A 12502-nucleotide genomic window follows, 5' to 3' on the forward strand; every position below is an offset into this window, starting at 1 on the left:
CAGGGACAGTGGGTGCATTCTAATAGGGTAGAGCCTTGCTTCGCGTCTTGGAATAGGCTGACTGCAAGAGGCAGAGTTATTTTTAATAGGATGCCTTTAACAATCGAAGGCATTCTAGCCCAGATAATGAAGACAGATAATGAACTGTTTCCTGTTGAAGAATGACTTGAGAGTTATTCCTTTGATCACTTATCTCTCAAGTTTTGTAAAATGCAAAGTGTGCAATCAGTGCTAGTTTCTTAGCTCTGACTGAAATTGAGCATGACCTACTATAGCAGCCCTTTCAAGGTAAGGGGTTAAAGGAACACTGGTAATTACTAATAATTTTAGAATAGTTTGCCTTCTCATATATAATCAAATAATTGAAATAAATTCACTCTGGCCTCTTTTCTCTCTTGCTTCTTTCTTTTAATCATTCAAGTAAGACTGAGTAGTACAGTTTAAATCCCAAAAGGCCAATGGTCATGTCTCTCCTAGTATGTCAGGTACAGGATTTACCCGAGTACCTATACATTTTTTGTTGAAATTTAGTAAATATTAGTTAAATGCTTGCTATATAATTAGGACTTGGTGATGAGGGTAAAACTAGGGTTTTTATATTATAACTTTCCACCAGGTAGTTATCATATTACTTGTATCATTCCTATACTTTATAAATCATTGGACTATATTAAAATTTTTTTCCCCAAATTTCATTAACAAATGGAAGACACAAGTTTGCCTAAAAGATAACAAAATTTGGCTTTATATACAGATGAGTAAGTAGGGAGGGGAGGTGCATTCCAGTAATTCCAGTACTTAGAAGGCTTAGATAGGAGGATTGCAGGTGCAAGGCCAGCCTCAGCAACTTAGTAAGGACCAGCTTCAGCAAGTTAATAAGACAAATTTTAAAAAAGGGCTAAGGATGTAGGTCATATGTAGAATACCCCTAAGTTCTATCCTCAATGCACCCATACACACATGCACACATAGACATACACACACAGTAAATAAATATAATTAGAAACAGCTAAGCATTTTTATATGACTTGTGAATGTAACATTGAAGTTGAGTTGGGGGTTGTGAAGGAGGCAAACATCAGCCAAATTATCAAAGGACTCTTTAATCAACCAGCACCTTTATGACTGGTAACCAAACAGCAGAGTCACATGGTCAGCAGAGCAGAGTAGGTCAGCAGAGTCACTGTCGGTCAGTAGACTCATACAGCAGAGAGGAAATACGGATATTTATAGCGGGTGTCTTGAGGTGGAGATAGCACCGTGGGAATGACAATTCTCTCATGACATCCGGAGTCTCGTGGCACCTGGAGTCTGTCTTGCGATGTCTGGAGTCTTGCAACACCACCACTTCTGGCTTGTGGGTTCCACCTCCTGTCCCCACTGCGGGGTCCCGTGGGGAAAGAGAGAGACCCAATCTATCATCCCAGCCTTTTGGTGATATTGGATGATGACTGAGTCCATAACAACTTTCTATTGTCAGGGGACATCATATGAGGCCCCTTGGCCAGGAAAGGTTGGGTCCTTCGGAAGTGGGCAGGTGAGAGTATGGCTGCAATGAAAGTTGATTGGAGGTTACCATGGATGGATCGGTAATGTATATTTGAATGAACTTTAGCAGACAAGGGGCTATTGAAAGAAAAGGCAAATTGTGAGAAAGGGTCCTGGGAAAGGAAGGATCCCATCAACTATTGGCCCTTGCCAGGAGGAGAAGAAGCCCAACAGCTACTGGACTTTCAAACCCTTCCAGATATGAGATAGATTGTCAATATTTTGTTTTTAAATTCTCGCTTAACCTGGTCAGAGTTTAGACATTTTCCTCTCATAGACCAGATTTATTCATATAATAGCAGCAATTTTCCTGATAGAGACTCTTTTCAGCAGTTAGTAAGTATGGGTCTCTTTGGTCAAATGGAAAACATGCTATTGGGTCAGGAGCATCAGTAACAGAATTCAGAGAGTTTAATACTTATGGTTCTCTGTCATCCAGAGAGGGAGAGCACCGTATGGATCCCACTTTGTAGTCGGTCCAATGTTTTATAGAAGAAAGGCAAATAGGTCACTTGTACAATGAATTTTCATACATAAACAGGTGGGCCTGCTTTCCTGATGAATGTGGTCAATATGGGATGTGAAGCTTCCAAGAAATGCCCAGGGCTTGTAAAACCTGTTGAGTAACCTTAGAAATAAAAGCTGGTACATTATCAGACTGTAAGGAATTAGGGAGTCCAAACCGAGGGATAATATCTGAGCCTAGAACATTAGCCACCATGCTGGCTGTCTCATCCTTTGAGGAAAAAGCCTCTACCCAACTTTTTAGGGTGAGGCCTCTCATTTGGTGGGTAGGAAAAGAGGGCAAAGGCCTCCATGGGGAGAAACATCAGCAGCAGGAAAACAGGAGGCACTGACTTTACTAATCAGCTGTTGCAGGAGGTGAGAATAAAAAAGGGGTTTAGGAAATGTTTAAGTGCCATAGGCCCTTAAACTATTAAATTAGGGAATTATGTATTAGGTTAATGACTGCTTCAGCCTGAGCCTCTGGCAGGGCAATTTTGTCCCGTAAAAGAGGGCCTGTACTACTGGGGCAGGAGAGCTTTCTGTCAATCCTCTGTACCGAGATAATAAAAGAAAAGCTAGGACCTGAAAAGATGGAAGGACTGAGTAAACAACCAGAAAGAAGGTTAGTTTACCTGCTACCTTGAGAGTTACCCTGGGCTCAGCAAGGAGGATCAAAGTTGAGTCTGAGAGTCATCAGTCTTTGGCCAACACTAGTAGGGCCAGCAGCAGGGCCTGATCAGGAAGGGTGGTCCCCCTGTGTTGAGGCATCTGCGGCTCACCGCTTTTTCAAGGGCACTGTTCCAGTGGTCCTCCTGGCTGCACGCCGGGCAAGCTCTGGTTGGTGGGTGTGGCCTTGCTGCACTTGAAGGAGGCTCTTGGAGGTAGTTGTCCTTGCTGTCCTCCACCTCTAGGTGGTGCTCCAGAGGACTGAGCTGCCACTGCTGGCTGCGGGACAGATACCAGAAATCTGCTTTTTGGCGAAGTCAGAGTGTGGGCTCCATTTAAGCCTCTTCCTCTCAGGAATTAAAGACTTTAAATGCCATGTTCACCAAATTTCAGATAAGCGTCTGAGGGCCGGCCTCGGCCTTTCTTAATTTTTTGAAAATCATAGGCTGATTACCTAATTAAATGGGCTGCCAACACCCAGATACTGCTTCAGTAGATGGATCTAAGCAGGTATAGAGGGTAAAAGCCTCCTAAAGCCAATTAAGAAAAATGGCTGGTTTTTCATCTGAACTTTGAGTGATTTCCTTAAGTTTATCTAATTAACCGCCTTATGAGAAGCAGCCCACATGCCATCAAGAAGGCATAGTATCATATGGTCTCTCATTTTTAACCTATCACCCCAACCATTTGGAGCTGGCAGATACAAGCAGGTGACCACACATTGCCACAATAGGGCAACCAAAATGGCGACCTTGTGAAATCACCAGGTTGCGACCATGCCATCACAAAATGGCAGCTGACAGGAAAATGGTGGTTCACAAGGGAGAGCAGCTGGAGGGACAGGAGTGCAGGAAAGAGAAAGCCTGAACATAAAGAACTTCTGACCATTTACCAAACCACTTACAAAAGTTGCTGAAATTGGTCAGTGTATTAAAATCCAGAGTTCTGTTATGGGGCCACAGTGACCCATTATTTTGGAATTCTGGCTTCCAGTGTCTGGTCTGGGGTGAGAACGAAGAACAGGAAACAGGCATCCCCGGTTATCTTGATCAACATTCAGAAACAAGGATCAAGAGGGCGAGAGAGATGTCTTCCTTCTCAAGACTAGAGGACAATCTGGTCATCGGGGAGGTCCTCAACCTGAGGAGCCCAGTTGTCACCAGGGTCTAATGGGCGAGTGGTCCCAGTGGACCAGAGAACAATGGATCATGAAGCACTTGGATTTTAGATACCAGTGGACTGGTAAAAAGGGAGGACCCAAATCCAGAAAGAAAGCAAGAAACTGGAACCCACTGACCAGAGGAAGAGAAAGAACTTACCCTGTTTGAACAACCTCTGTGGGGTGCAGGAGCACAAAGCTGGAGTGGCAGATGCAGGGTCTGAGCAGCTGTTTGTCCATCAAAAGGAAATAAAATCCCATCATTTAGGATAACATGGATGGAAATGAATATATTTTGTTAAGTAAAATAATCCAGACAAATAAAGACAAGTACTTCATGATCTCATTTATATGTTGAATCTAAAAATCTTGGTCTTATAGAATCAAGTGATTTCTGAGATCTATTGGTGGCTACCAGAGACCAGGTGATTACAAGAGACCATGGAGAAGGAATGGGTGAAGTTTAATCATTGGGTACTAAATTACAGTTGGATAAGAGGAAGAATTTTCAGAATGTTGTTATACAATAGCAATACCATAGATAACAATTATGTATTATAATTTCAAAAAGCTACAGGAAAGGATTCTGAGTATTTTCATGATAAAGAAGTAGTAAATATTTGAGAATATATATGTCTAACTTGATTTATACATTATGCGATGTGAATATGTCCCAAAATATTACATACATAGTTTTATTCTTTAATATGTGCAATTCTAACAGTTATATATTAATTAAAACTAATTTTTAAAAATCTTTAAAGATTTGCATATAATTAACTTTTTATTTTATAATCTTCAAGACATAGTTTTTTATTAGAGAAAGTAGTATTTTCTATAATATCATAGTTGTGAAGGTGATTAAAATATAGATTCACTCTAGGGCTTCTAAGGCTTGTCCAGCAGAATAAGTTAGAGTAGACTTTATTAGTCAGCTGTTTTTAATTTACATCAAATAGTTAATCTCAATGGGACCACATTCTTCTTAGATTGTTTTATAAATATCTGAATTATATGAACACTGACATGACTTAATATTTAGCTATATTTTATATGAAAGATGGACGTGTCTTGGCGTGTTTTAATCATTTTCATTCACTAAATGTAGGAATGCAGAGAATGCAAGCTTCAGAAAGTCAAGTATCTTTTTCTGCACTATCCCTTATCCCCAGTATCTAAAATAGTAGAAAAGTTCTTGGCACATGGGCAGCAAGTTCTTAATAAATATTCTTAATAATGAGTGAAAAATGTGTATATGTATGCATATATATATAATTTTATATTAAAACGTACTTGCTACTCATACAAATCTTTTTTCTTACTCCATGGATCATTGTTCTTAATAATTTATCATATTTTATATCCACTTTCACCTAGCCCATAGGATATACTATTTAGCTATAAAATATACATACATGTTTTTGGTTTGACTAAAATTTTGTTTTGACTTTGATTGATTTTAAATACAATGTAAATGTATTTCTAGGAATGGAGCTGATTTACAAAGTATTCTGCTGTTTCTTAACTAAAAAAAAGTAAGACTAAATATAAAATAGTGCGTATATTTTTATAAGGGGAGGCTCAGAAGTTCACTACTAAACATTATTTCAGGCAAATTGAAATCCACTTTTATCTCCTTCTAGATACATTTTTCCTTCTAAGAGATAAATGGTAGGAGGCCATTTCATTCATTTGGCATATAAAGAAAAAAAATCCCTCATTTGTAATTATAGTTAATTTTTATTGTTTTTTTTCTTCCATCCAGAGTTAATCAGAATAATGCTATTTTGCCAACTTGTATTCTAACCCATTGGAAAATTTTGCTTTTGAAGCATAATTTTTCTTTTCAGGGATTAAATTAAATATTTAATTTTCTAAAAGCATATAAATTTGCATACAGTCAGAATGCATACAATTTTACAATTTAGGAAAAATTCACTGTTGTGCACGTTTCCCCCTTTGGTTCATACAACTCGTGTGCCTTTTCTTTTTCTTTTCTTTTCTTTTTTAAGTTTTTCATTCATATTGCCTCTTATTATATCCATCATTCCATTTTTCTTTCCTATTAGAGTGAAATTGGACACAGCCCTCCTCCTGCCTACACCCCCATGTCAGGAGTAAGTATTCACAATCAACCTTCATCATATAGGATTTTTGGTCTTTGCTTACCATGTTTCTTCTCTCTTATCTACCCATAATTTCCTCATTTTTTTGCCTTTGCCAACAGTGAGTTAAAAATTTTGCGGTACATACTTTTGTTGCTTTTGTAAAATTCTTTTATCTCAGTAGATAATCCAAAGCTGAGATATAATACATCAGCAGTAGCTTCATTTTTTATCTGAAGGATTTACCTGGCCTCATAAATTATGCTTCAGGGTGAGGAGGTTATCTTTACTTCCATGATTATAGGTCAAGGCTAGAAGGTCAGACTTTGGTGAATATTCTCTAGTTCAGTACTAGAGACTAGTCCTAGTAACCACAGAATAAAAGGCAATAAGGAAATGTCGCCATTTACAAGGTTTCAGTATACTTTTGCTCTAGTGCCATTTGCCATAAAGATTCACATTGTGTTTTACACCAAAAATAGGCTACTATGTGAAAAGGGTATTAACTTTTATGAGACCATATTTTTACTTGCTTGGAAATGTAAAAAATAAAAACCCCAATTATTTTTTCATAATTTGTCTTTCAAGAAAAATTAGAACTATATACATTTTTCTTCTAGTCAAATTAATCAACTACTAGACTAAGTAAATAAAAGCAATAAATACTATGACTTTTCTCTGAAAGACATGCTCTGATATCCTCTTGGTTAGTAGTGCTCACATTGGACAATGGCTGCTAACCATACCTTCTCTCCAAATATGCTTCTGCTATTAACAGAACCAGTTTGTGTACCGAGATGGGGGTTTCGCCGCAGAACAAGGAATGACACTGCCCTATCGAGCCACCACCAGCACCATCCCGGAAGCACCAGTTGCTCAGGGTGCCACAGCTGAGATTTTTGATGACTCCTGCTGTAATGGCACTCTACGCAAGACGGTGACACCCCATGTCCAAGAGGACAGCAGCACCCAGAGGTACAGCGCCGACCCCACTGTGTGTGCCCCAGAGCGGAGCCCACGAGGAGAGCTGGACGAAGAAGGCTACATGACCCCCATGCGAGACAAACCCAAACAAGGTACAGACTGACAGTCAGAAATGACCACCATCCCATGTCCGCCTCCATCAAAGCATGCAAAGTGTGCCATGGAAATTGCCTGGCAGCTGCTTTTTGTAGTCTTGTGACTTGAAAGGATACTGATACTTGTGCTGTAGTTCCTAAATCGACATTACCTAGGAGCTTCAGCCCTACCTGACTAGGAGCCTGAGCTTTAAAGGATATCCTCAGAGCTGGAGTGGTGCGGTGCATGACTGTGATCTCAGTACTTGAGAGGCTGAGATAGGATGATCGCAGGTTCAAGACAGAAAGGAAAGGAAATACCCTCAGGCAATCAATATGCAAAATGAAATGTGAGAAATATTAAGCCCAACCCATCTTTGCTAGAATATTTGAGTGAAGTAGCATATCACAGTGGCAGAACCACTCCTGTGGTGGTCTTCATATGGGTTTATTTTATTTCACTATTTATTTATTTATTTATTTATTTATTTATTTATTTATTTATTTATTTATTTGTACTGGGTTCCTGGAAACCCTTCTACCTATGAACTACACTCCCAGACACCATTTTTTTATATTTTTATTTGGAAACAGGGTCTCTTAAGCCAGCCAGGCTGGCTTCGAACCTGCGCGATCCTCTTGTCTCTGCCTCCCAAGTGCGGGGATTACAAGTGTGCGCCACCATGCCCGGCCTCAGTATGGGTTTAGAAAGATTGGTATTGATGAAAGTGGCTGAAGCTGCTGAGCATGAGGGTAGATGCCTGTAATCCCAGTATTTGGAAGGTTATAATCACAGGTTCAAGGACATTAGTGAGACTTTCAGCAACCTAGTAAGACCCTTTTCTAAACAAAGTATTTTTTTAAAGGGCTAGGGGCATATCTCAGACGTAGAACATCCCTGGTTCAATATCCCCAGTACTACCAAAAAATTTAAAAAAAGTCTGAAGACTTTGATAGTACCAAGAAGAGATTTGATTGATTCATTAAAATGATATTATTTAAATAACCTGGTTTATCTTAGATAATTATGATTTCTTATGTGGCACTTTTAAAAATTAAAATTTTAAATTTGTATATACTTACATATACCATCATGTCTTCAAAATAATGTTGTGTGGTTTTTTATGAAGCCCAGCAATAACTTTGTAAAAGTTATTAGTAAAAATGTTAAACACTCAAATCAAATAGCAGTTCAATTTTGAAGAAAAGCCTCTTTCCTGCTATTGCTAAGAGGATCATGAAACAAAGATGAATGATTATTATTAAAAATATAATGATCACATCTCTCAGAACCTTCTTGTGAATAGTAAAGTATCTTTTAAGACTGAGCCTATAGTGATGGCACATCCCAGTAATCCCAGTGCTTGGGAAGCTAAGACAAGAGGATCACAGATACAAGACGAGACTCAACAATTTAGTGAGACTCTCAACTACCTAGGAGGATTCTCTTAAAAAAAATAGATAAATATGTGAATGTTGGCGGCATAATTCAGAGGTAGAATGCTGCTGGATCCAATCCACAGTATCACACAGACACACACCACACACACAAATACACACATGGGCACACACACACACACACGAGAGAGAGAGAGAGAGAGAGAGAGAGAGAGAGAGAGAGAGAGAGAGAGAGAGAGGGAAGACTATGTGAGCCTATTATGCCATTTTATATGGTTATATTCACTTTTATAATGTACAATTTAAAGAGTTCCATATGAGAACATATTATGAATAACTGAGTATAAAGTAATGAGGAGTTTAATATATATTATCACCCACTGGTAACACAAATGTAGGTTTTGTGGAGATTTGGCAGATACCTGAAAGCAGAATCATCTCTGGAAACAGTGTCCCCTTAACAAAAAAGTTAATCCTCCTCCATATATACACAGAACACAGCTATACAAATTCACACCTTGATAACAGATAAGTAGATTACATTGCCAAAAGGTATTATTAGGCTTCTCAGAGAAAAATAAATCAATCTACATAGACTCACTGTATTCTCAGATTTTTATCTCTGCATACTGTAACCCAAGTTTCTATACATGTCATGTTGCAACTTAGTCCTTAGAGTATATAATTTTAGTAAAGACATCCCTATATTTTCAATTAAGAAGTTTCAGAAATCTGGTAAGAAAAATTGAATTCCATCTCTCTTACAATTTTTTCAAATTAAAACTTATTGTTAAGCATATAATTTACCGTATTCCTGTAAGGGCAATAATAAAAGAAAAGGTGTATGTACTAGACCAAGATTGCATAGTAGGAATTATAAGACCAGAATTCTAGTATAAAACTTAAATAAGGCTTGCACTTTCTTTTTCTCAGGATTACTGAAAGAATGAAATGGTGGTGTCATATAAATTATTGAACCATAATTCACAAGTAGCGCTAAGTACTAGACTATATCCAGTAGATCTATATTCAGAGGGAAAAATTAATCCTAGCTTGATGAGATTTTTCTCTATATACATTGGACTAAGATCATGAGAAAAAATATCTGTTTCAGCATGGTGGTCTCTTGACATATAATTCTGCTCTCTCCCTACCCTGACTCCAAAATAGGATGACCTTAGGAGTCTATGTATATAGTAGAAGAGAGAAAACAGAGAGTGTGTGTTTGTAGTATCCACATGTATATGTGACTTTGTGTGGTCTATATTACAAATGTGGTAGTTAAACCGAGCTGCGGAAGATGAACATTAATTACCAACATTATTTTTACTTTAGCCCAATACCTATAGCCCAAATGGATTTATTAGATTGATCCATAAAAAATAGGCAGAAGTTGTCTGGTTATACAAAATAACTATGTCATATGATTAAAACCAGTGGTTTGCTCTCTTTTGACTATATTTGGACATTGGACATAAATGTTATCACTATTTTTAGTTGCACATACCACAGCAAGTAACTCAACGAGAGGCATTGTAATATGTCTGTCTGTTAGATATGTTCCATTCTTAAATTTAATGTTTTCCTTAGACATTTCTTTTCTTTCTTATGTGTAAAAGCTTTCTGGGAATAGTTTTGATCAAAAAACACCATTCTTTTCTTTCCTCCATTTACCTTGGCATGAAGATATCATACATTTTTTGCTTTTTAATAGATTTTTAAAAGTCTAATTTATCTACATTCAAAGGCTTTTTAACCTTGAGAGGTAATTATATTCTCCAATATAAAGTATTGATTTTGCCAGGCATGGTGGCGCATGCTTGTAATCCCCACACTTGAGAGGCTGAGACAGGAGGATCATGCAAGTTTGAAGCCAGCCTCGGCTGGTTTAAGAGACCCTGTTTCCAAATTAAATATAAAATAGGTGTGGGAGTATAGCCCAGAGGTAGAAGATCCCTGGGTTCCATCCCCAATACCACCAATATATATATATATATATATATATATATATATATATATATATATATATATATATATATATATATATATTGATTTTTAGAAAACAAAAGCATTATACTGGCCATGGTGGCACATGCTTATAATCCCAAGTACTTGGGAGGCTGAGACAGGAGGCTCACAGGTTTTTGGCCAGCCTAAGCACTGTAGTGAGGCCCTCTGCAACTTAGTGAGACCCTATTTTAAAATAAAGAATAAAAAAATAGGGCTAGGGGTGTAGCTCAGAGGTAAAATGGCCCTGAGTTCAATCCCTAGTATAAAAAAAGCAAAAAACAAAGAAAAGAAAGAAAAAAGAAAAGAAAAGCATTGACAAAATGGGCCTTACAAGTAGGACAGACAAACCAGACAAACACAAGTAGAAGGAAAGAAGAACAGCTTAGTCCTGTCAGGGCCTTGTTTGGTGATGAACAATTTTGGGAACACTTTTTTTTTTTTTTTCCATTTTGTAGTAGTAATCTACAAATTGTTTTAGTTGAGAATTCATGAGAAGAAATTTGTGGCATTCCTCTTCTAGACCAAGACATTAACCATTGTATATAATTGTGGTAGATGTAAGTTGATATTCTTATTTACTTTCAGAATACCTGAATCCAGTGGAAGAGAACCCTTTTGTTTCTCGGAGAAAAAATGGAGACCTTCAAGCTTTGGATAATCCGGAATATCACAAGGCTTCCAATGGCCCACCCAAGGCAGAGGACGAGTACGTGAATGAGCCACTGTACCTTAACACCTTCGCCAATGCCCTGGGGAATGCTGAGTACCTGAAGAACAACGTACTGTCTGTGCCTGAGAAGGCCAAGAAGGCGTTCGACAACCCTGACTACTGGAACCACAGCCTGCCCCCTCGGAGCACCCTTCAGCACCCAGACTACCTGCAGGAGTACAGCACAAAATATTTTTATAAACAGAATGGACGGATCCGGCCGATCGTGGCAGAGAATCCTGAATACCTCTCTGAGTTCTCGCTGAAGCCAGGCACTGTGCTGCCTCCTCCACCCTACAGACACCGGAATACTGTGGTGTAAGCTCAGCCTGGTGTAAAGAAGGAGACACGCCCGCTCCAAATTCCCCACCCCTCTCTTTCTCTGGGGTCTTCCTTCTAGTCCCAAGGCCAGTAGTTTTGACACTTCCCAGTGGAAGACATAGAGATGCAATGATAGTTATTTGCTTATCTAACTTGAACATTAGAAGGAAGAACTGAAAGAGAAAGACAGGAGTAACCACACTCTTTCTTCATTTCTCTGCAGGGGCTGGTCAGGAAAGTAGAATAGCTGGAGAAGAACCAGAAAATATAAAACAATACTGCCTGCTGTCAAACTAATTCCTTCCTTCTCTCCTTCCTTCCTTCCTTCCTTCCTTCCTTCCTTCCTTCCTTCCTTCCTTTTCTTTCTTTAATACAGATGATAAAAGCACCATGCTCTCTGTTCCTGCCAAAATTGATGTGCATAGTCAGCATCTCGAAAAATCATACGTAATAAAGTTTCTATTAGAACAAAAAGATAAATATTTTAATAACATGATAGCAACATGAGATTGAAAATATAATTTCTTTCTCCAACCGTTTTTATTCTGACAAGTAATAATAGCCAACCCTCCTTTTATACTTTTAAAATATCCATCACATTTACATTTAGTAATTATGTTTTAAGGCTTTTTCTTTTACATTTTGTATTTCTTTGGCTGGTACCTTTATGTAAGTTTTCCCCTATTTTTTTCATTTTAATTTCCAATTGAAAAGATACTTATGTCAAAATGTAATGAAATTTAAAAATATTTTAATATGATGAAATGGCTATTATATAAAATATACAGTTTTTGAAGCTGGCCATGGTAGCACATGTCTATAATCCTCATACCTGGGAGACTGAGACAGAAGGATCACAGGTTCAAGAACAGCTTTAGAAATTTAGCAAGACTCTAACCAAACTAGAAAGACTGTTTCAAAATAAAAAATATAAAAATTGGTCTGGGGTTATATCTTGGAGGTAGAATGTTCTTGGATTCAGTCCCCAGTACTAAATAAAATATACCGTCTCTGAAATGAG

General features: G+C 38.0%; 1 protein-coding gene across 2 annotated transcripts in view; it reads left to right on the forward strand.

Moving 5' to 3' along the window:
- The window catches only part of ERBB4 (erb-b2 receptor tyrosine kinase 4), a gene marked incomplete at both ends in the record, with an annotated part of 1174461 nt that extends 1162979 nt beyond the window's left edge, over window positions 1-11482 (forward strand). The window contains 3 exons of one of the 2 annotated variants that reach the window (XM_080689981.1): window positions 5950-5997; window positions 6764-7061; window positions 11037-11482. In XM_080689981.1, the coding sequence (XP_080546107.1) occupies window positions 5950-5997; window positions 6764-7061; window positions 11037-11482 (792 nt within the window). The remainder of the gene's footprint in view (window positions 1-5949; window positions 5998-6763; window positions 7062-11036) is intronic. The other variant, XM_080689982.1, reaches the window with a different exon arrangement.
- Window positions 11483-12502: the final 1020 nt, after the last annotated feature.

The sequence above is a fragment of the Muscardinus avellanarius genome (assembly GCF_963383645.1).
Source record: "Muscardinus avellanarius genome assembly, chromosome: 2".
NCBI lineage: Eukaryota > Metazoa > Chordata > Mammalia > Rodentia > Gliridae > Muscardinus > Muscardinus avellanarius.